The sequence below is a fragment of the Stegodyphus dumicola genome, chromosome 1 (genome assembly GCF_044657685.1).
Source record: "Stegodyphus dumicola isolate Sdum_Otavi_A_Nest chromosome 1, ASM4465768v1".
In the NCBI taxonomy this organism is placed as follows: Eukaryota; Metazoa; Arthropoda; class Arachnida; order Araneae; family Eresidae; genus Stegodyphus; species Stegodyphus dumicola.
In genome coordinates this window covers 171,688,756-171,712,614 of record NC_140768.1, presented here as the reverse complement: position 1 = coordinate 171,712,614, position 23,859 = coordinate 171,688,756, and the positions used below count along the sequence as shown (strand labels likewise).

Genomic DNA, 23,859 nt, shown 5'->3' with positions numbered 1-23,859 from the left:
ATTAAACATTTGTTAAAAACTTTCTTTTTATACATATAAAAATGCGAATATTTAGAAAGTGTAATGTTTTTGCTTTTAATCGCGAAAATCACAAAAGTCGGTTGTCGGTTTTTAGGGGAAAAAAAAAAAAAAAAAAAACCCACAATTGCTAAAGTTTCTAGACTATGTGCTGCCTTTATTATTCAAGTATCTCAGCCAAAAAAAGGATTTTATTTTTTGTATGCTGTTTTTTTAGAAGTGTTGTTTTAGAACATAGTCGCAGATTTAATCTGAAATAATGTAGAGTTTTTAATGTATATATATATCTTTTCAAAAAATTTCCGTTGCAAAAAATCAAGCGATCAAGCGAAAAGCAATATGCATATATTAGCACATTGCTTTCGATTTTAAATATTTGTTTAACACATTGCTCTTGATTTTTCCCAACGGAAATTCTTATTTGGATATATATATATATAGTAGGTAGAAACATTGCAGATGTGCGTGTGTGTGTAATATATTCAGAAGCAGGAATTTTGATCGCGTAGAAGAGTTGATGCATAATGACTAGGAAATTCAAGGCGATGGCAGATTAAATCTTCAGTTTTATTTTCAGCAACATGTTGCGGCTATACACAAGTCGGCGCATTAAATGTGCCTGTTCCAAAGGGCTTACATTTTTGATAATTTTGTAGCAAGAAAGCAGCAGCAGACAGACAGCAGTCTAGCTAGGCCAAAGCGTGGAAAGCAACTGCGTTATGTTCAGAATGAAATCTCAAGTCAAACTGAGTTAGTTTTGGTTCTCAAAGCATTTTTATTGGATAATTAATATTGCTGTAAAATTATTATTGGCTGCTTGAGTTTTAGTTCAGTTTACATTACATTACGTAAGAGTCAAATGATATAGATTTTTCTCGAAATGACGCAGTGCAAGTAGATGTTGCTATTTTTAGAATAGGGAAGGGAAATTGATTTATGCTGCTAATTTAATCTTTTACATATTCTTTATTTTTCTTACATATATATATATAAATTTATTAGGAGATAATATAATCAATATTCCTTTAGTAAATAAATTATTATTTACTTTGCAGCTATTGCGCAAGTATTAGAAAAACTTGTCTTCGAACTAAGTGAATTTAACATCTTTCAACATAGAATTTAAGATTTAGTGAATTTCAGATTTTCATGTGTAATAAGATGATTAGAAGAACAGCTGCTATGGATTGGCAATGGGTCTTATAGAATAGATGCATATGGAAGGAGTCGTGGCCGAAATTAACAAGACACAATTCGTTTATCGAGACTTAATTCTTCTTCACACATTCTACATCATAATTCATTTTGGATGCATTTTGCTTCGTGTATCTTACATATTTTGGAACAAGAAATGAAGAATAGCGAGAAGCTTACATTGCCAGCATCAAGCGAAGGGAAGAAAAAGAGCCTTTTGCAATAGCAGCATTGGGTATTTATTAATGGACAAAAATTTCTTTAATCTGGTTGGTTGAAAGTTTACCGTATTGCAGCATGATTACAAAATCACGAAACAGATTAATTTTCAGACCACTTTCAGATGAAGTAGTTTAGATTCACATGTTAGTATTTTTAAAACAAGAAGGGGACATAGTCAAAGTGTCAAAGTAAAGCTAGTAATTTTGAATTTTATATTTTTTATCATATATCAATTTAATTCAATTATTCTTGTCAAAGGACAATTTACTTAATGAATTATTGTTGTCAAACAGTGATTTAACTAAATACTTTTTGTCAAATAACATATTATTTTATGACATATTAATAAATTTGAAGCAATTAATTTGTGTAATCGCTGTGCGGTGATTATAAAAAAAAAATTTTAAATAATACATTTTGCAAGTTCCTTCTTTACTCATAGTTAGAACTTTAGTTATACAGCAAAACTAAAATACAGAGAATTTTTGAAACAATGGAAATGGAAACAGTTACAAAGTAAAATAAGGCAATTAAACTACATGGGGTTGTTGTTATAATCAATCGGAATATAGATACTATATACAAGCACAGGAACTGCTTTGCATTCCATGAAAAACGAAATAATAATCGAAAGTGAACTTAAATTCAAAATAATCAATCTTGTAATTCTTTTTTACAGAATTATATTTATTAATTTACGATACTTTAAACTGCTTTGTAAACATTTAGGATCAAATGATCAAATCTAGGAAAATTTGTAGAAACATTAGGTTATTTGGAAACAGGAGATATGAAAAATGAGCAATGCCCTCGCCGGGACTCGAACCACGGACCTCTCGAATACGCGCAGAGTGTGCTGACCACGACACCACGAAGGCATGCTAAGAAGTCGGGAATCTTATATACTCCCCCTTTTAAAGGGCGACTGAGGATTAGCGGACCCTATCGCCAAATCCTGGTGGTGGAGAATCATCATTCGCCACCGCTTTTAATTCGGGCACCACTGTAGAGACATTAAGAGAGTTTGGAAACAGAAGACGTGAGAATTAGCAATGGAGGGACTCGAACCACGGGTCTCTCGAGTGTGCTGACCACTACACCACGAATGTATGCTAAGAAGGCAGGAGAAATATCTTACATACTCCCCCTTTTAAAGGCCGACTACACCACGAAGGCATGTTAAGTAATACCTTATAAATTCATCGAGAAATGTTGTTCTGGGCAAACCTCTTAAATAATATCTTGATAATTTATGACGAATTCCTCAATACCTAAAGCAAGAATAGTGCGGGGGAGAAATTTGCTTGATTGCCAAGCGGTTTTTAAATTAAGATTGGTTTTCTAATATTGATCTAAATGTCGATGGGCAAAGGATCTGCGGTAGAGATGCCTCTTTCTTATTTAACTCCTGTTTCACTGTATAGCATATTTAAAATTTGCTCTGCCTAGTTCAACTATTAAATATTGCTTAATTTCGTACAGCTTTATTACAATTATTGCTTTTCATTCAGCTATGAATAAACATCACTCATAAGGTAAGGATCTTCATTTATTTAATTATTATCCTACTAATCTCGCAAGAGATATACTATATGTCTCATGCCATAAGAAAATTTAATTAACAACTCTCTATGATGAGAACATATTTTCCTAATTTCTGAGACATGACAAACAGACATATGAAGAAAGAAAGAAACAGTGTACTTTGGATTCTGTTATCATACACATCTTGTCTCGAGGAAGAACAAGTAATTATGATTAATCGATTATAAGCGAATTAACCGTGATTAATCGATCCTCGCCTCATCGAAGGTGATGAAGTCGAACCTAGGTCTCACACGTTCTAAGGCAACTAGCTATTCACGTTCATCGGAATGACTGTTATTAGCTGAAAGTCTGATCACGTTATGTCCACAGCGCGAGATGGTAGCTTGATTTTAAAAAAGCGCAGGGAATGCGCGTCCAGATGTTGGTGATTAATGGTTACAGTTTTTCCCCCTTCTATTTCATTGTCGCTAGCTTGAGGTTTTGCTTCTATACCTCATTTCCATTTCTTGCGGCTTATTGAGCATTCGACGCAATACTTTAAAGCTTTGACACAAGCAGTTGTACCGGAGACGTAAAATATGAACCTATAATCTCGTTAAGACCAAAGAAAAATGATTGCGACAATCGTGATTAAGTTTTCAATTAAGTCTTACCTGCGCAAAGCTTAAGATCTTTTTTGGTATGAAGGAAAATACCCAAGTCATACAAGTGGATGATGCTTCATTATGACATGCAAAAATGTCCATAAGAAATACCTTTCACTCTTGTCATCTGTCCCAAAATTAGATATTTGAGTTGCTTTGTAAAGAATAACATCAAGAAAACACAAAATGTTACTTAGTAGAATAAAATAATATTGATATCTAACTTAAAACTTAACTTACTTGCTAGATGGCGAGTCATATTAGTTATAAGTTAGTTACTAGACGGTAAATAAGTTAAGTAACTTTGTAGAGACATTAGGTATTTTTTGGAAGCAGACAAGATGAAAAATGAGCAATCACCTTCGCCGGGAATCGAGCCACGGACCTCTGAAATACCGGCTCAGTGTGCTGACCACTTGTATATTATATTAGTTCATTTAGTATATTAGTTCATTTAGTATTCATTCATTAGTGCATATTATATTAGTTTATTTTTTTATGTAATAGTTCATTTCTTCAGTAAACAAAAGGGTGTATTGCAACAAGTATAACTGATGCAGTTAGTGTAATAGCACTGTTTCTAAAACATTCAGTTAATCCAACTGTATAATGAATACCGCTATAAGTTAATTCAATGTTTTATAACAAATTCTTGTATACAAATGCAATATGCAATAATACCCCCATTTTATAAGATTCTAATTCTCTCCATCATCTGTATGATAGGTATGTATTCTGTATGATATGTCAGTATTTATGTATATTCTCATGTTATCTTCTGCTGTACATTACTAGTTATTTTTATGTATATTCTAGTGTAGTATTCTAATAGCAGTCTCATAAGTAATATTGTAAGAATAATATTATCAACCCTTTGGGTGCTCTGAATCAGACGTTGGCCTTTGGCACCTTGTGCGAGACCCTCGTATGACCACAGCTCTCACACGGCTCTTGACAGTGGTGGACGTGGTGCTGTACTGATTAACCTTCATGGTAAAGGAACAGTTCCCACGTCCCCCATCGCATGTGCTGACAGAATTAAGTACACCACGAAGGCACGCTATATATACTCCCCTCTTTAAAGGGCGACTGGGGTTTTTAGGGGACCCAGTCGCCAAATCTTGGATGTGGAGATTCCTCCCCAACACCCTTTCAGTTCGGGCGCCACTGTAGAGACATTGGGTTAATTGAGAATGCCGGAGAGATGAAAAATTAGCAACCGCCTTCGCCGGGAATCGAACCAGGGACCTCTGGAATACCGGCCCAGGGTGCAGAACCACTACACCACGAAGGCAGGCTAGGAAGGAGGGAAAAATAACTTATAACTTAATTGCTAGATAGCGAGTCATATCGGATCTGGTAATTTTAACATATTAAGAGTTCTTTTTTTCGTATATATGTATATAATTGAAATTTTACATGGAATTAAGTACAGAATAGGATTTGTTGCTCAAGGATTATTTTACTGGGAATAAACCAGTTTTTACCCCACAGGCTGGTGAAATATGGCCATATTAAATGAAACCCGATTTCTCATTAAAGAGTTTATTTTAGTTTCTCTTAATCACTGGATAAGAATTCTCTACCTTGTTACATTTCTGATAGTAAAAAGGTGAGCTTCCATTCATGACGGTATATATTCATCATGAGTACTAAAAAATAAATGATTTAATTTCAGCGAAAATACCTAGAGATTTATTTAAGGACACAGATGTCTAATGTAACGGAGTATCTAAGAGGACCCGTCTCATAATTATATGGATTGGCTCTTAATTACATACACGTGAAGACTACCCCATATAGTAGTCCCTTCTGTTGTCGGGAATCGTACTGGAAATTAAACGTATAACAATTCATAGGAAATTAACAATTTAATGAAGCTTTTCTTTTGCAATATAAATATATTCAAAAACCCCAATTATATCATAATGATGCCCTGTTACAAATGTGCTGGCACATTTATGCAAGTTAGCTATTGTTCTCTAAGTCAAAAACCTCAACACTGGTGCCCGGCACAAAATGTGCCCATACAGCTGCCATAACAGCCGTCATAACGGTGCGGGTAGCTGGTATACTGGGGCAATCCCCATATAAATAAGGTTTAAGTTTTCTGCTTTGATTAGCACTGGAAATGAAAATTCTAGGCGTCTGTTACAAAACACTGCGCGGAAGAATCTATTTACAAATGCATCAAATAGATGGGAAGCTAGTAGTTATAGGAAGAAGCAAAGTTAGATTAAAACATCAATTTCTGATTTTGCCTTTCCGTTGCTATGAAAGCAATTGCTGAGCATATACCAGGTGCTCAAAAAAGTGGCTAAGGCTTTATTTTTTAAATACCGATCGTATATATTTCCATTTTCATATTTTCTCCAAGCCAGGTACACAATTTTATGAAAATAGTTTTACCATCAGAGGTGGGAGGGTTGTATAAATTTAAAACCTAATATTTTGGTTAATAAAATCTGTATTATGCTTTCATTGGTAAGGGTTTGACACAGAAATTCCATATATTTTAATGTTTGCAGTTGAATTTTGCTCTATGACGACGATTAAACTCGCGTATCCACTTGTACTGTCGCCCAGACAATATAATGGTTAGGAGCCTAGTGCGGTACCGAAAAGCCCGCGTTCGAATCCCAGAATAGGCATGCATGTTTATAAATGTATAAAGTACATCTCCCGTCTTCTTAGTATGCCTTCGTGGTGTAGTGGTCAGCACGCTCGACGTGCATTCGAGAGATCCGTGGTTCGAGTCCCGGCGAGGGCACTGCACATGTTTCATGCCTCCTGCTATGAAATAACCTAATGTTTCTACAGTGGCGCCCGAACTAAAAAAGGTGGTGAATAATGTTTCTCCGCCACCAGGATTTGGCGATTGGGTTCCCTAATCCCCAGTTGCCCTTTAAAAGGGGGAGTATATAGGGTATATCTCCCACCTTCTTAGCATGCCTTCGTGGTGTAGTGATCAGTATGCTCGGCGCGTATTCGAGAGGTCCGAGGTTCGATTCCCGCCAAAGGCATTGCTCATTTTTCACGTCTTGTGGCTTCAAAATAACCTAATGTCTCTAAAATAGATAGTGCGTTTGCAGCTTGGGGGCACTCTATATGGAGAGCCGGAAGTCCTCTCGTGCGGTTTGGTCATGGAGGTAGGAAGTAAGATGGAGTTGCCCTAAACAAGTTTCTCCGTACCCTGCTCTGAAGCACCGGCGATCCCTACGTGGTGACCAAAACATTGGGTCATTTACCATTGAGTTCTATGGGATTTGACGCGTTCGGGTGTAAATATTTTGTAATTACATCGCAAATATACATATAAATGTATATATTTTCTTTTTCTACAACACTTCAGAGTCCTAAGTATGTGAAAACAACATATTTTTAAACAACATTTCATTCTGAACGGAATTAAATGCTATACTTTTCACAGGACAGTTTTCTCAGAATGGTTTAATTTGAATGAAATATTTTCACAAGTTTTCGTTAATTACATTAGAAAAAAAAATAAGGTAATTCGATTTTATTCGGTTAAGGTACAAAAATTAAGATCAAAGTTTATTGTATTATTAATATTAAAATTATGCATTATTTCTTTTCTATTTATAGGGCTTCTTCCTAAAATACCTTCTTAAATATGACATGATTTTTTGGCTTCTTTTAAATCGAAAAATGTAAGTCAATTTATAATTAATGCTCTATTCGGTTCATTTTAAATTAGAGAATTATTAGGAATTAGCGAAATACTTAGGTATTAAATAGTATTTGACTTTCTCTGAACATTTCTGAAAGGGAATAAAATAAGTTTTTTTTTTTTTTTTTTTTTTTTTTTTTTTTTTTTTTTAAGTATTATTTAAAACTTGTAACTGAGTTATTATAAAATGTAAAAGGAATAATTCTTTTAATTATACTTATCAGATTTTTTTTTTACCCTTCATTTCAACAATACATATTCCAAAACTCTTTATTACGTTCTTAAGTGCGCACTCATAGCATTTGCTTTACAATACCTTTTAACAGATTGCTTTCCAATGCGAACAATTATTGCTTAAATAGTTTTATAACGTATTTGTCAACAGGATTTCAATTTATGTTTACAATTCAATATTAAGGTTATTATATATTTAGATAACATTTATAATCATTATAAATTAGATACATTTAATCATTAGATTTCTTCACAGTACTTTCACAGTTGTTTATAAGTGAATAAATTCTTCATTTCAAATACATTTATAAATAATTTAATGAATATTTAAGTATTTTGTCAAAGGCAGATACATGCTTTTTGCAAGCACATGCATAAATACCCATGCATATTTCCTATTTATCATTTCCGGCATGTGCAAATCTTTAATTTCTGTGCATTCACTATATTTTTCGTGTAAAGTAATTTACACTAATTTAGCATAGACCCGAAAGTTTTACATAAAAAATATATATGAATATAATTTGAGTGAAAATTATAAGTATTATTTTTAATACCCACTCAAAGGTCAGTTTTTCTTCAAAATTCCTCCACAATGGCATCTCTCTCTTTAGGCAGATAGCCCTTGCATGCGTTACTCTATTTAATAAAAACTTAATCTGACCTATGTGCCTAATTACAAATATTTTAACATACATAATTTTATATTTACATTTAGCCATCAAGTTTCAAACTTTTCAAATCTTCTAGAAAATAAATTTTGGCAGATCTCTTTTAGCAATTTTCTTAAAATCTATATTTTTGTAGTGCAACAGTTTAGAATTTTATAAAACAAATTCATAATCAAAATCGCTGTTGTTAGTTATCGAAAAATAACCAAGATGTGATTTTTGCATAAATGTCAGTAAACTATACAAATTGCTATTATCCATTACACTATGAATGTTTCTTTCATGCGAGAGTGTCCCTTTTTCGATTTCTATGGAACTGTCGTGTGTCGAAATACTATCAGAATCTTGTCAAGCGAGCTTCTGAATGTAAACAAAGAACACCCCGTCTGGTGACCCAAGCTTCAAAGCAGTGCTTCACTTCTAGCGCGGAATGGCCCCTCCTCCCTTTCCTACCTCCATGGGTTTGGTGATAGGGAAGAGAGGTGAGAGACCGTCGAACCCCCCCCCCCCAGGGTGCTTTTCATAATTGGGATGGGAAGTAGAAATCCAGCCTCCTTGAGGCTCTGGCAACCATTCTTCCATGAAATTACATGGACAAGAAAACAACAACGAAGTGCACTTGTACCGACGGTGAGCGTTTCACAAAAATTACACAGGTTTGCTAGGCTTTACTTCAAATTACTTGAAGTTTTCAGTCAGAGGAACTGAAATCATGGACCATGAATGGACCGAAACTTTAAGATCGAATCTCATTTTTGGGAAAACGCAGCAGCTAAAGAAATAAATACATTGTTTTACATAATATAATCTAGGTATAATTTTTGAAAGAATTACCATGCTGGAGCAAGATTGTATGCTTTTTAATTATTCGGTCCAGAAGTTATAAAGTTTGGTCTTAGAAATCTTAAACTGTATCCAAACTGTAGGCAGACTGACAGCGAATTATTGCTAAGTCTAAAATAACAATTGGGGCTTGAGATGGATGTAAAGAATCCTTTTATTATAAATAGAGGAAAATGCACATCTGGTGATTACAGACACAGCCAGCTTTTAAACAGCAGCAAAATAAATTAAATAACTGTCAATTGTAAATCAAAATTTAAATAAGCTAGTAGTCAAGGACTGCACAATTCAGTTTATAATGCGAAGGTGGCTCACAATGCAACCGGCGTTGATATTCAAACACTGGCAGAAAATAATGCAAAACCAAGAAATTCAGGCTATCAGAACTCGGAGAAACGTAACGTACGCGCACACAGGCAGAAACATGCTGTCTCATAGTCCGAAAATCTCTTATTATATACCCTTGAACTAATTTACATTCTGGTAGGGAATCGGAAGATAGAAATGATAGTACAGACCGTAATCATAAAATAACTGCTTATTTAAAATAATAGTAACCTTATAAAGTATTCGAAGTAACTTTACTTACAAGTCTTCCAGCATTGTTGTTGTGCAAGTTCATCATGGCTCTGACGTCACGCTTCCTCTCCGCCCTCTCCGGAGCATCAACGAACTGGCGTGCAAACATCATTCCGTAGCGTACGTTGTCCGAGCATCCGCCCCACTTCCAACCTTCGGGGGTGCTCTGCCCCTGCCGAGACGTGTCGCACGAGCAGTCGGTAAGGTTGCCCGCGCTGCAGGCTTGCGTCACAGCATGCGTCGCACCCGCACTCGTGATGGCATAAATAAAAGCAGTCTCCCGGCTGCCTAGTAAGAAAAGAAAAATCAGTGTGACTTATTTATACACTTTGATTGAATATTTTGGTCTTTGACATATTCTGCAGTAAATGCACGAAAAAGCTATATATTTATACATCATAAAAACATACAGCCGCTAAAATTTCACTATAGGAAATTTGCCTTTTAATGCATGAAATTTGAACATTCTATAGGACAGGTACAGGTCGAAGCTAAGCCAGCACTACAGGTAATTGAGGTATTATATAGGACAAAACGCGCCTTTTGAGGTATTAGGTAGGACAAATATTGTATAGGACATATATTGAGGTATTATATAGGTCAAATATTGTATAGGACATATATTGAGGTATTATATAGGACAAAACGCGTAACTCTATAGGGAAAACGCGCCAATAGAAAGTCTTTTTATCACACTTTTTTTAACTCGTAATTTTACAGAGTTAAAAAAAAAGCAAAAGTCAGGGCGGAGGATGCAGCGTAAAACTTTGCTAACATTTTAAGGAATATGGTGGCATACGAATTACACAAATTTCGCGGCTGAAGACTGACGCTAACAATTTCGCGAAAATATCCAGTCGGCGATTTATGCTAACAAACATTTCAAACCTTTCAGATGCAAAGTATAGTACTACATATAACTAAAGTAACTAAAGATGCATTACAATCTATGTTTCGGTATTGCCTAACTGCGCGGATCATTTCCCCAGAGAACTTAACAACCTCACAAAGCAAAAGAAGTTTTCCTCTTTCCTTAGACATTACAGGGGGTATTCCCGTCACCGATTCCGGGGGGGGGGGGAAAGGCTTTGACCTCCCGTGGTACCGTCCACCATCTCATGGCGCTTTTTCGAGGCGGGGTTACGCTCACAGATGCCTTTAAGACGTTTGCCTTTGACCCCACAACATCGGCGGAGTCATCTGGAGTGGTGTCGCAGCCGATCATCATGTCTGCCATCAGACTGGCATCGTATAGTGTTCAGGGATGAATCTTTTGTTGTTTGACTTCTGAATTAGTATTTATTCGGCGTGTTATTGTGTCTTAATTAAATGAAAAAGTATTTATTAACAATAGAAACAAGATACAAATGGGAATCAAGAGACACATCTGGCCTTCACTTTTCCATTTAGTCGCCAAACCAGTTTAGGCATTTGTCAGAACGTTCGACCAACTTGTTTATCCCGTCTTGGTAGTAATCAGGGCTCTGCTTATTGAGCCATTTCTCGGCAGCTGTTTTCACTGCATCGTCTGAGGTGAAACGTTTAGTCACTTGGAGCCAAATCGAGGCTGTATGGGGGGTGATTCCAGACCTCCCACTTGAACCTTTGCAGCAATTCCTGAGTCTGGCGAGCTGTATGGGGCCTGGCATTGTCATGCAGAAGAATGACGCCTTTCCTCAGTAATCCAGGCCGTTTGCGTCGGATAGCTTTATGCAATTTCGTTAAGGTGGCACAATAACGATCGGCCTTAATGGTATCGCCACGCTCCAAATACTCGATTAGGATAACACCAATCGTATCCCAGAAAACAGTTGCCATCACTTTACCGGCAGAGGGTGTGACCTTAAACTTCATCCTCGTCAGTGATCAGCGTGTTTCCACTCCATCGTGGCTCTTTTGAATGTGGGGGGGTTGAAGTGATGAAGCCATGTTTCATCACCGGTAACGATACGATCAATGAAGTGTTGGCCATCTGAATGGTATCGCTGAAGAAATGTGAGGCTGCACATCATTCGAGTGGCCTTATGCTCCGCGTACAACGCACGTTGAACCCAGCGGGCACAAACTTTGGAATATCGCAACCCATCGGTTACGATACCCTGAACGTTACCATAACTCAGATCCAACTCTGAGGCAATCTCATGCACGGTTACTCATCGATCACTTTGGACGATTTCTTCAGCACGTGTCGTGTTGATATCCGTCCTTGAAGAACTTGGACGGCCGCTCTCTTCCATATTGCGGTTTTCCACATGCTCCCTGCCCGCTTGATAAGAACGACACCATTTCGCTACCTGTTGTCTACTCATTGCTTTGTCCCCGTATACCTCAACGATTTGTCTGTGAATTTCGGATGCGGCCACATTCTTGGCCCATAAGAATCGAATTACGTCTCGCACCACTTTTCTAGACGTCGTGCCATTACTGTCGCTCTTAAGTGTCTGCGTACTCACGCTATTTACTCGTAGAACCGCTGTAGGACAACTAGCGCCATCTGTCAACCACCCTGAGTGGAAATATTAGCTCCACAATTATTACGTTTCAAATGCTTCTGCTTGTAAACTTTTTCTTGGATTAACCTACGTATATTATTTTGAATACGCAATATCCCCGTGCACCACAGATGTACAACACGGGGCTTGCGAAAGTCAGTTAAATAAAACATTAAATATAATATGCATAAATAAAACGAACAAAAAAAGAACAGAGAACAGTAGTCTGGACTTCACGAAAACAGATAAGTTCACTGGCCAAGACACGTACGCCGAACATTTTCAAATCGTTCTTCAAGCATAATCTAAGGCCATCAAAGGTAGGGTATGAAAAAAATCAAATGTTCCACAACCTTGAAGTACTTTTTTTTTTTTTTTTTTTTTTAACATTCACATAAATTACTTTATCTTAGATTGAAACGAAACATGTAATTTGCAAATTTACCGTGACCAGATAAAAAGTGAGATACTTTGAAATTAATACAGAGGAAGAACTTGGTGTTGGTGTATTTAATTATGGCAAAGCACACTAGGGCTATCTGCCTAAGGGTAGGGATGCCTTCGTGGAGGACTTTTTAAGGGAAACTGGCTCGTATACACGTTACACATGGGGAAAACCACGAAAACACCCATGCAGCCAGCCCGTTCGCGGGATTCGAACCTAACTACCAGTGTTCAGCGACTTTACCGCTCGGCCGCTGGTGGGCCCAAGGAAGAACTTGGAATACAGTCTATGGTAAATACCATGTTTATTCGCGTAATAGCCGCACTCTTTCTGCCAATTTTTCATTGTGAAAGTCTAGGTGTGACTATTTATGCGGGGAAATCTACTACACAATATTATACATTTCTGACGATTTTTTTGCTTCAAAACGGGTCAGCGACTATTTCGCAAGTAGACACGATAAAAAGAAAGAACTCTTTGGTGACCTCAGCATTACAAGATGAAATATATTCCTTATTCCACCTAGCTAAAAGCTTCTCATGATGAAAGGATTTCTAATAGCTCTTTGAAATGCTAATATTGCTATCTATGGATAAATTTAAGGCATCTTTAGCTAAGATATCTGCTCTTACATTTCCATAGAATCCATGAGGACGAACAAAAGCAAAACGGATATCCACTCCGCTATTTCTAAGCGATCTGACAGGTAGGGTTTCGATTACTAATTTGTCGTTGCCGGTAATGCTGTTCAAAAGGTGAAAGGAAAAAAGAAAATCGGAACAAATAAAGGTACCTTGAGGATGCTGTTCCATTATCCTTGATCCATATGACGGCAAGACAAATACACAGAGGTTCTGCTTGAAAACTGTGGATTCGTTCCGTATACGGTGTTTAAAATAACAAACCTCAGAATGGCCTTCAAAAAGAACAAATGCAAGGCCAACCTTGCTGTTCGTTTTGCTGCCATCTGTAAAGAAAACCATATAAAAACTCATTTCAGTAGTCTCTTTATAATCTCAGAAATTTATAGACTCTAAAGTAGCTGGATGAGGAAGATCAGGGAAGGGAACATTTCCGTTTATGAAGTCTTCCTAAGTATCAGTTGCCAATGCCTCGAAAATATTACTCTTATCTTCAGTTTCGAAATCAATAGACGGAACTCCTGCAAGAACAAAAGTTGCCTCATAACTTAAAGGTTCTATAACCACTAATAATACGAAGAAGAATTCTCAGTTGAAATTTTCTCAGATTTCTTTTCTTAATCTTTTTTGCAAGAACAAGTCCCTAAGAGCGACTGCAGTAAGAAATAAAAGGTACGATACTCTGCTTACACATCAGTTTCTTGACGTCATAGTTTAATCCAAAAGTATTTTTGGCGATTCGGTGAAAACCGTTAATAATTTTTTTCACATTTGGTAGAAAGGAATTCAATGTGCTTTATCCACGTTAATTTTTGGTCAAGAATTACACCAACATACTTGACGCAAATTCCAGTGGAAAATCATCGAGTATCAAAGGAGTAATATTTTGTACATCAAAATCAAAGCAATCATAACCTTGTATATTAACGAGAGGGATGGAAAAGTTTGATATTGTTCATTAGTGTCGGGGAGTTGGTGCATATATACGGACCCCTCAACTAAATTTCGCGCCTTTAGTAGAAAGCGTTAGTAATTTTGCGCCTTTAGTAGACCACCATATTTTTAAATCGCTACTTAACTTTTAAAAATCAATCAAATTCAAATTATGCTAATATTATCAATGTGATCTGCAGCCAAATTCCATCTTAACACTTGACAGCTAACATAAAATTTTACCTTTAAAAGTATAAAGCCTGCGATATTTTCAGAAAATTTACTTTCCTAATATGAAATATTATCTATTTGTGCAAAAGTACAATTTATTAAAAATAAGAAGAAATATTTAGTCATGCATATTTATGAAGTGCACAATAAATAGAAATCGTAAACTCGAATTTTAGTATTAAATTAACTTTATCGAAATATTAAACAGCAAGAAATCATACAAATATTTCGTTTTTCTTCGTTTAACAAAGTGATGTTATGTGAGGGGTGCACCTCCACCCTCATGGCAGACTTTACACCGCCCTATGATCTTTTTGTGGGCTGCGCCTTAACAAACTGATATCTCTTGTTGCCATCTGCTTAAACTAAACTCTTAACTGTTAAATAAGATAAAAACTCAAGTATTTTAATTTTAAAAGCCCAATATCTATCTCTGACCTTTTCTTACTTCCTTGTACGAAGTAAAGGAAGTATTGTAATCGCGAAAATTTTCGGGCAACAAATTTCAACGAAAATATCCATTTTGGCTGTATCGAATAGAATTTAACGATATTTTTGCGTGACATCTGTACGTAAGGACAGAATAAAGAACTCTTTTTCACAAAGCGGCTTGCAAAAAGGATTTAAAATGGATTCAGAAGAGATTTTTTTTTCATGACGTCTATACATACATACGAACGAATGCATCTCGCATAACTCCAAAACGAGTAGCCTCAGAACGTTGAAATTTCGTATATAGGACTGCTATAACATGTAGTTGTGCACCTCCCTTTTTGGTTGTAATCGGTGGCACCAAAAGTATATAAATATATATATATCCACTCTGTTTCTCGGCTCCGGGAGCTCAATTGTTTTATTCTTATATGTTGTATAATTGTGCATTTTTCGCTTTAAAGATGATTGAATTATAATGTTCTTGTCTTCCAGTTAAGGTTTTTATACCTTTAGTTAATCTGTATGCAATAGTTGTAGAACTATCAACAATTAAAAAGTTGTTTAAATGCGGCTAAGCGTAAAAATTTTTTTACCATAGCAACAATATTTCTTTACATTTGGAACTTAGCAGAATAGTAAATTAAGTCAGTTTCTGCACTTTCAGTGTCTTTTTGCCGATTGGGACCAAAAGTAAACTTTCTGTTTTGTGCACGGAAAAATCGGCCTTCTTGTCCGTTGTTTGAATTGCTTGTTTTTGCGCAGAAACTGTTATTTTAACTGTAAAAGTTGTATTTTTAATTGTTTTAACTCTATTTGGTCTTATGTTTTTACATATTTTTCAATTTTTAACGAAGACATTTCGAAGTTTTATGTATTTTTGCCTTGCCGCGAGGCGAGAACTGAATTAATTGAATGACAAATATATCTCTAGTGAATTTCAAGGAAATGAGTTTAAAAGAAATGCAGGAAAAAATGCGTATAATTTAATATTCTGTACAAGGAAGTCAAGTAGCGTCTGCATCAGATTTTTTTTTTAGCAAAAATTGGAAAGGGTCTAAAGAGAAAAGTATCAAAATGTTACTAATAAGTATACTGCCGTTTGAATAAAATGAAGGGGGGAGGAACAGAGAAAGACGACTGAATTTATATGTTACTACAAAAATTTTTCACTTTCATTGAGTTTTTTTATTTTTAATGCGTATACAGAAGGCAGAATCAAACGTTTTATAATCCTGATATATACTATTAAATGGCTTAAAATCTTTTATTAGTAATGTCAATGGTACAAGCATTAATGGTATTTGTTGCATAACGTTATGAAGAATTACAAATTGCTTTTTAATGATTCTTTGGTTACGAAGATGTGGGTTATATTATTATTATTATTATTATTAGTCCAAAGGGGCTTTGTCACTGAAGAACTATTGTTTTCGTTTTGCGATTTTGCGTTGAATCACTATAAATGTCCGTTTCACTTTTCAAACTGTTGCCATCAAATGTTAGAGTCCTACATTATATTTGAAGAAATTAAATAGCGGTACCTAGAGCCATCGAATTTTGAATGACGTAATCCTCCTACGAATATGGGCATGTGAAAGACCAAATTTGAAATTTGGAATTGTTTTATGATCGATTTCATATTTTGTAAAATTTTAACGATTTTTTGAGTAACAAACTCAAAGATTTAAAAGCGAGCCATGGCAATACTCTACGGAGGAAAAAATACCTTTTTATCTCCAACGCGCAAAATTCTAAAGATAGGCTCATTTTAAAATTATTTTGCGACATTGCTATTAAACTGAATTTCATGGTTGAAGTGCAAAGAACATGATATTTAATAAATAAAGGTAACACACAAAACGTTAAAAAACGCCCCTTTGGAGGTAATGTAAAATCTGAAAGCTTTCAGATTATATATCAAGATTATCCAAATTTATTCCATTAAGCAAAATCATGCAATGTTGTTTTAATTAAATTTTTTTAGTACTATACAGCAATGAAAGGATAATTTGAAAAACAAGGAATATTTCCCTCTTAGTTATTAAATAAAGACAATGCCAGAAATTTTTGACCAGCGATACATCTTTTTTTTTTTTTTTCCCGCAGACAGTAGCGTTTTCGCAAAGAGGGAGCGAATGGATATCTTTTGTGCTGTCTGCACCTTGTCAGTTTGACATAAATTTAGAACTTCTTATCGAAATTCGAAATCAGGCCTTCAGTGCGGGATGTCATCGTACAACCTGTCACGTTCTTACTCCACAGGGGATTACAAAAGTAAAATAGGCATACTTTTTGAATTCTTTCTTTAGATGGGTAGACAGTAGTTGATTTGCTGTGTATCAGACACATAAATCAACAATAGGGATAAACATGATTAATTTATTGCTGCTAGTTTTTGTTGCTATAGGCATGACTGTTTATTACGTTTGGTAATCAAGGCAAAAGCTATTATAATAATATTAAAGTTTTACCTCATTCGTGAATTTGGTAACTTTACTTGAATTGCGTCCTGGAATAGAAACTGTCTTTTGTTACGGATGGAGCAAAATGTAAATATTCCATTTACTTTATTACCCATTTATTAGGAAATGATTGTAATTTAAAAGCAATAAAAAAGCTGATTATTATTCCCTATGAACACGAACCGTAGTAAAAGGCAGGCTAACCATTTTGAAACTGGAAAGAATTCCGTGCATATAAATATGAAGCGATTCATAATTCTCTTAGGTGTTTCAAAAGTTTACAGTAAAATAAGATTCAAGTTTACACTCGTAATATGCCTTATCATGCAACTGCAGATTTAGTCACTAAAGAACAACTATGACATTAGGTGTAGTACAATGCAAGTAAGGCATTGGGTGGCGAACACAAAGCTTGGGGAATTTTGCAATTTGCTAAATTGGAATCATTTGTGAAGATATAACGGAAATTTCATACACAATATAGAACAGAAGCACCTGCAGAGAAGACAATTTTGCGTAGTAAATTCGAGGAAACTAGCTACCTCTCTGTTGCAAAACGAGCAGGTCGGCCTGGACATTCGTGTGAGATCAAAGTCTATTGCAATAACGAATGATGTATATATCAATCATTTTTAAAATACACACACAACTTAGAGATGTTCTTTATATATTGATATAATATATTTTGCTGTATATACACTGAAAAGGCAAAACATTATGACCGCCTACTCAGTAACGAGTAGTGCTACCTTTGGCCTGCAAAGCAGTTGCAACTAACCTTGACTCGCCACAAGTTCTTGGTAGATGACTGGAGACTTATACCAAATATCCATGCAGCGGTCAAGCGAAGTCGAGATTTTCCGACATGGTGGCGTTTAAGATCTAAGCTGTCGCTCCATTACATCCTAAATGCGTTCTATCGGGTTAAGATTCTACGAGTCAGATGGCCAGGACATCAACTGGGATTCATCCTCATGCTCCTCAAACCACTCCAACACAATTCGAGACTTGTGACATGGGTCGTTATCCTCCTGGAAGATTCCATTTCCAGTTGGGAAGACAGACGTCATGTAAGGGTGCAACTGATTCACAGTTACATTCAGCTAGTTCGCAGCTTTCATGGTCTTTTCTACCATAACTAAGGGTCCAAGAGCCGCTCATGAGAACGTTCTCCAAAGCATAATACCGCCACCACCAGCCTGAGTATGACCTACTGTACAGGTGGAGTATCTATTCCCTTGGAAGACGGCGTATCCTGACACGAACATCGACATGATGAATGAGAAATCGTGATTCATCCGACCAGGCAACTGTCTTCCACTTATCCATGGTCCAGTCTTGATGGATGTTCCCGAGCCCACTGTAGGCGCAGTTTACAATGACACTTGATCAACAGAGACACACGAGTGGGACGTCTGCTGCGCAGTCCCATATCCAACAGTGTCCGCTGAACTGTGTGTTACGAAATACTTGCACTTGAACTTGCGTAGTATTGGGCTGTCAGTTGAGCCACCGATTTTGCTGTACTAAGCAGAACGGTCTACGACGTCTTTTTTCTTTGATAACGGGTAGACGTCAACACCTTGGCGTCTACTGCTAGTTTCACCATCATTTATCCACTTTGCACTAATGTTGATAACGGCAGATCGTGAACAACCTACCAGTCTTGCAGTTTCTCTGGATCTTCAAGCCATTACAAACTGCCCTCTATCAAATTCGCTTAGATCTGCTGCCTTTCCCATCAGACGCAAAAGTTAAGTGCAAGAGCAATTCATTACCTTCTCTAGTATCAGTTAAATACCATTCCCACTTAATCACATGCCCTCCACGTCATCCAGACGAGTTCATTGAAAAATGTTGGGATGGTCATAATATCTTGGCTCGTCAGTGTATTATGGCTATAATAATATAAATTTTTGAAACCCTGGAGGTAATTATGAATGACTTATATATATCTCTGAAGCTAATAATTAAATCACGAATATTCAACTCTGTTAAAAATATTTCTGATGAAAATTTATCAGTTTTATAAAAAATTTTCTTTATTAAACATACAGATTTTGAAACAAACAAACGTTTGAATATAAATATGTGAATGTATGACAAATATGACGCACATTTGGTTATTTTACGTTTAAAAATATGCAGCAGAAACATGGTTAAATATTAAGATTGTACGAATAAAAGTCACTTAAAAGTTGAGAATTAAATCAATATTATCCCGAATGTCATACTCCGAAGAGCAGCATGTTAGTAATTTGCAGGTAAAAGTCACTGCGAAATAGTATGTCGGGTATATTGTATTAATCGAATTAACAACTTTATTTCAAGAGTACTATCATTATCACACAACTTTTATAGCTTAAAGCTAATGTTGTAACTTCATTTTGTATCCATATATCCTAAACTCTATCATGCAATGTTTTCTTCTTTTAGCATTTTTTTCCTGGCAGCTCTCCCGTCTTGATTTTTTTTTCCACCGTAAGTTTTACCATGACTTTTTTTTTTGTTGTTTATTTTTCTCAGCTTTGGTTTATTTATTTTTTTTTCACTCACAGTAATCGGTACCACTGACACTTATATATGTAAGGCAAAAAATATGTGAATCAAAATAAGCCTTTTTCTCCTTGAAGTCGGGGGATATGTAAGGCAAAAAATATGTGAATCAAAATTATAATTTAAGCTAACGGTAACTCTTTAATTCTTCCTCTCTGTTATAAAAATCGTAATAACTTCTCTGGGTTACGTCATTTCTAGATCATTCCATTTTGCATGGCTTGCGTAGCGCTGATGACGTAATAATTTGAAACTGAAACTTTTTAACTCAAACCAAAACTTTTCTCTTCGTGTGCTTCCATATTGCATAACTAACCCCTTCAGCTTCGCTCTCTGCCCTGCTTGGACGCAATTTCGCTGGCTTGCTTCCTACGCTTAGCTGAATTGCAGCCCATCTGTTCTTTCTTTCTTACTGAAAACTGACCTAAAATGTAAACTTTTTGGAATAGGCCCATTTAATGTGCCAATTTGTTTGAGGCCGTAACATGTTTGCTGATATAAATAATGAAGATTTAATCTGCCTTCGCCTCCAATTTCCTATTCATTATGGATCAACACTTCTACGCCACCAAAATGCCTGCTGGTCACTACTTCTGAGTTTGATTTTATCATACATATGTATATATCATTGTCAGCAACAAGTTTTCTATTCAGAAAGAGTTCGAGGGAGATACATGCCGTTTGTGACGCAAAATACCATTAGAAAATAATGCTTTTATTTCGACAGATTGAAGCCAACGATGCCATTTTTGCTATCAAGTAGGAATCAGAATGAAATCTGCATTTAAACAAACAGAAAGTGCACACAAACTGTCGCATAATATGAAGGAAAACGAGTATGAACGTCATTGGAATCTTAGCCACTTATATGTTAACTATTTTTATATATTTATAACTTATTTAACTAAAGATGAATTTATATACTTCTTTTACAAATTGATATAGGAACACAAAGTTTATGGCCCATATTCCATTCATCCCCCCACTACTGTTGTATTAATATTCGTCGAATAATATCATGAAGTTAGAGTATATACATATAGGCTTTGTAACAAAATCTTCTTAGGAGGGCTGTAATAACAAGTGGTTCGGCTACCAGGCACGCAGGCGGCCTTGTAATTTATTGAATGATCCAACCTCTCCTCTAGAGAGGCATTCTTTTGCTCGGTGGTGGTCTCCTTTACAACTAAATTAGTTCGGATAATAAGAGGAAGTAGACGTCAAAAGCAGAATCCATTGTCGAGTACTGGTCGCCTGCAAGAAATGGAAGGCATGTTATAAAAGAATGCATTGTGATGGTCACAAGCGGACAGGAGATTACGCCCTTTCGTCAGCCACCGCGTTGTTCCTTTCAAGAGCTCGTGAACGATCTCAAAATATCTTAAACAACAATCTATTGTGGTTTGGCGGTCGGAAGCTTTCTTTTGACTCCTTCACCGAAATCTGGTAGTTAAGTTGTTTACAGTTAGAATTTTGAGAAAAACGACAAGCATACTGTTCGCTTGAACATTTTACAAGGGAGTCGTGCATTTATACGGGGATACTTATATTGTATCTTCACTTGGTGTGCTTATATGTATATTATCAAGTATGGGTACCTTAAGAATTTTTTGGAAATGCAAATCTCTATCATTATAATTTTTAAATTGCTTTTTTAATATTAATAAACCGTGAAACATTAAATAATAAACTTTTCAATCAGCTATTGCTTCTAGTAACAGGCTACACACATTTGCATCTCATTTTGTGTGTGAGCACTGAGGTCTATTCCTCCCTTTCTACCCGATTTCTATTTAAGTTATAGATTAAATTTGAATCTTGAATACAAAACTATCTTAAACATATACAGAATATAGCAAACACGTATAGCGAATATGTCACCTTTTTTCTTTCGAAAGGAAAGCCTATTACAGGTGATTCGGGATAAAGGCGATTTCATATTCAATACTTTTTCTCGATCTAACTCTATAAAATCTATATCGTTTCACACTTAACGTGTGTGTGGAGAAACTATATTGCATTTCCGCAACATATCGACAGCGAAAGATTCTTCAACTAAAATTATTTTGATCTGATGAGATTCAGATAGCCCTTTTCAGCACTGCCATATTCAACTAACCTAATATTGACATGATTAATGTTATTAATACGATTTGATGAAAAACTGACATTTTTGAACTACTTTAACCAAATGAGAGCATTTAAAATTTGTACTTCGATTACAGTAATTCCTAGCCAAGTATTTCTATTTATTTCAATACTGATTGCATGAAGTTTGCCAGCTGCTGCCTAAAATAGCTACTCAAATTGCAAGTTAAGTCAAACGAAAGAGAAGATACCTTTTTCTATTAACTATTATCTTCCTTCTTAGCATGCCTTCGTGGTGTAATGGTCAGCACGCTCGACGCGAATTCGAAAGGTCCGTGGTTTGAGTCCCGGCGAGAGCATTGCTTATTTTTCACATCTCCTGCTTCCAAAAAAACCCTAATGACTCTACAAGTGTAATGTCATGTATAACTTATGAATTACGTAGCTTATGCTACAATCCGAATCCATGTTTTAAAATTAAAATTGACAAAGTTTTCCAAAATTAAACAATTTAGATTAAGAAGCTGATGAATCAGAGTACGAAGAATATTCAGATTATATACATGACAAAATATATTGCAGTATATTTGATTGAAAATACAGCAACTTTTAAAATTTGACTTGATATAATTTAGTGTGTAAGTAAATATCCTCTAAATATTATGTTACTGAATATTACTATGTTAATAATAAGGTATGTTTATATTAATATGTATGTTTTATAATAAATACTATATATCTCTAATATTATGTATGTTTTCAAAACTGCTGAAAATGCATCAAATAAACCGTCACCCAACTCAGGAAAAGCTGTGCGATCCTTTTTTTTTCCTTTCAGGCCACTTGGTGGGTGGGTGAAACTTTCCGAGCAAAAGATTGAGACTTCAGGTGTGTTCTTTCTACGGGTTCATGTTATCCATTCATTAGATACGCGAATAGTCCTTATTTGCAGGCTTAGCTACACGACTGTCAGCGGTGGGGGGTCGCTGTTTATGGTTTCCCGTTCCCGCTTGGGGGTCTGCCGAGACCCTCGGAGATTTTATGTTCCCGTCTCGAAACAGTAGTCCCGATTTCTTTTCACTCTCTCCCTCCCCGGTCGGATAGAGAAAAGAAAGAAATTATGGCGTTCCATGACACAAAACTCACCGCCAAACGAGGTAATAATGCTCGCCTTCGGTTCCAGTGAAGCGTAGACGTGAAGAGAGCTTCATGGTACAGTAGAAAGCGATTTATTATTTTCATAGCCATTCATATTAATCTTTGAGCTGCAAGTCCATACAAAAACATGGACTGGAGTCTGTCATGCATAGCTGTGAAAACCAAAACAGATTAAAAGAGCCGATATAAAATTCTCCGCATTATACTTAACTTTCTCTAAACTATGTGCTAGCATAAAATATGTTTTAAACGTTTTTTGTAAAAGACAACAAAATGTTAACAAAAAGAGATTAATAATAACAGTTGATTAATTTATAAACAAATATGATAATCGAATTAGTTGTTTCCTTAATTCATCTTTTCGCGTTTTTCAAAATTCTTCCTGCTTCCACGAAATCGGAGAGTACAGTCCCCCCCCCCACAGCTCCTCAGGAGATGTCATGATGAGTCATTAAGAAGAACTGGGCAGTTTCTTTGTGAATGAGTTAAAGTTTGTTAGGTTGAAGATGTGTCTTAGTTAAGGCTCCTCTCGAAATCTTTAATTCCATTCTATTTGTAATTCTGCTACAATATTAGCTGTTATTTTCACATCTTATGTTCATCAATATGGATGTTTTAGACATTATTAAAACTAAAAGGGAAGAAAAAAAAACACCTTATGCCCTTTATAAAGGTTATCAATATCAAATTCGGTATAGAAATAAGGAAAATGTAGTTTATTGGATTTTCATAAATAAAAGAATTAAAAGCTGCAAAGGCGCAATTAAGACCAAA

General features: G+C 35.7%; 1 protein-coding gene and 1 non-coding gene across 3 annotated transcripts in view; one reads left to right on the top strand and one right to left on the bottom strand.

Annotated features, from left to right (window-relative positions):
* The window catches only part of LOC118184757 (protein Wnt-16-like), a 370,222-nt gene that overhangs the window by 45,953 nt on the left and 300,410 nt on the right, over nucleotides 1–23,859 (bottom strand). For both annotated transcript variants that reach the window (XM_085823076.1, XM_085823077.1), the window contains one exon: nucleotides 9,655–9,932. In XM_085823076.1, coding sequence (XP_085679202.1) covers nucleotides 9,655–9,932 — 278 coding nt within the window. The remainder of the gene's footprint in view (nucleotides 1–9,654; nucleotides 9,933–23,859) is intronic.
* TRNAA-UGC (transfer RNA alanine (anticodon UGC)) lies at nucleotides 6,324–6,396 on the top strand. The gene has a single exon. It is a non-coding gene; the product is annotated as a tRNA-Ala (tRNA).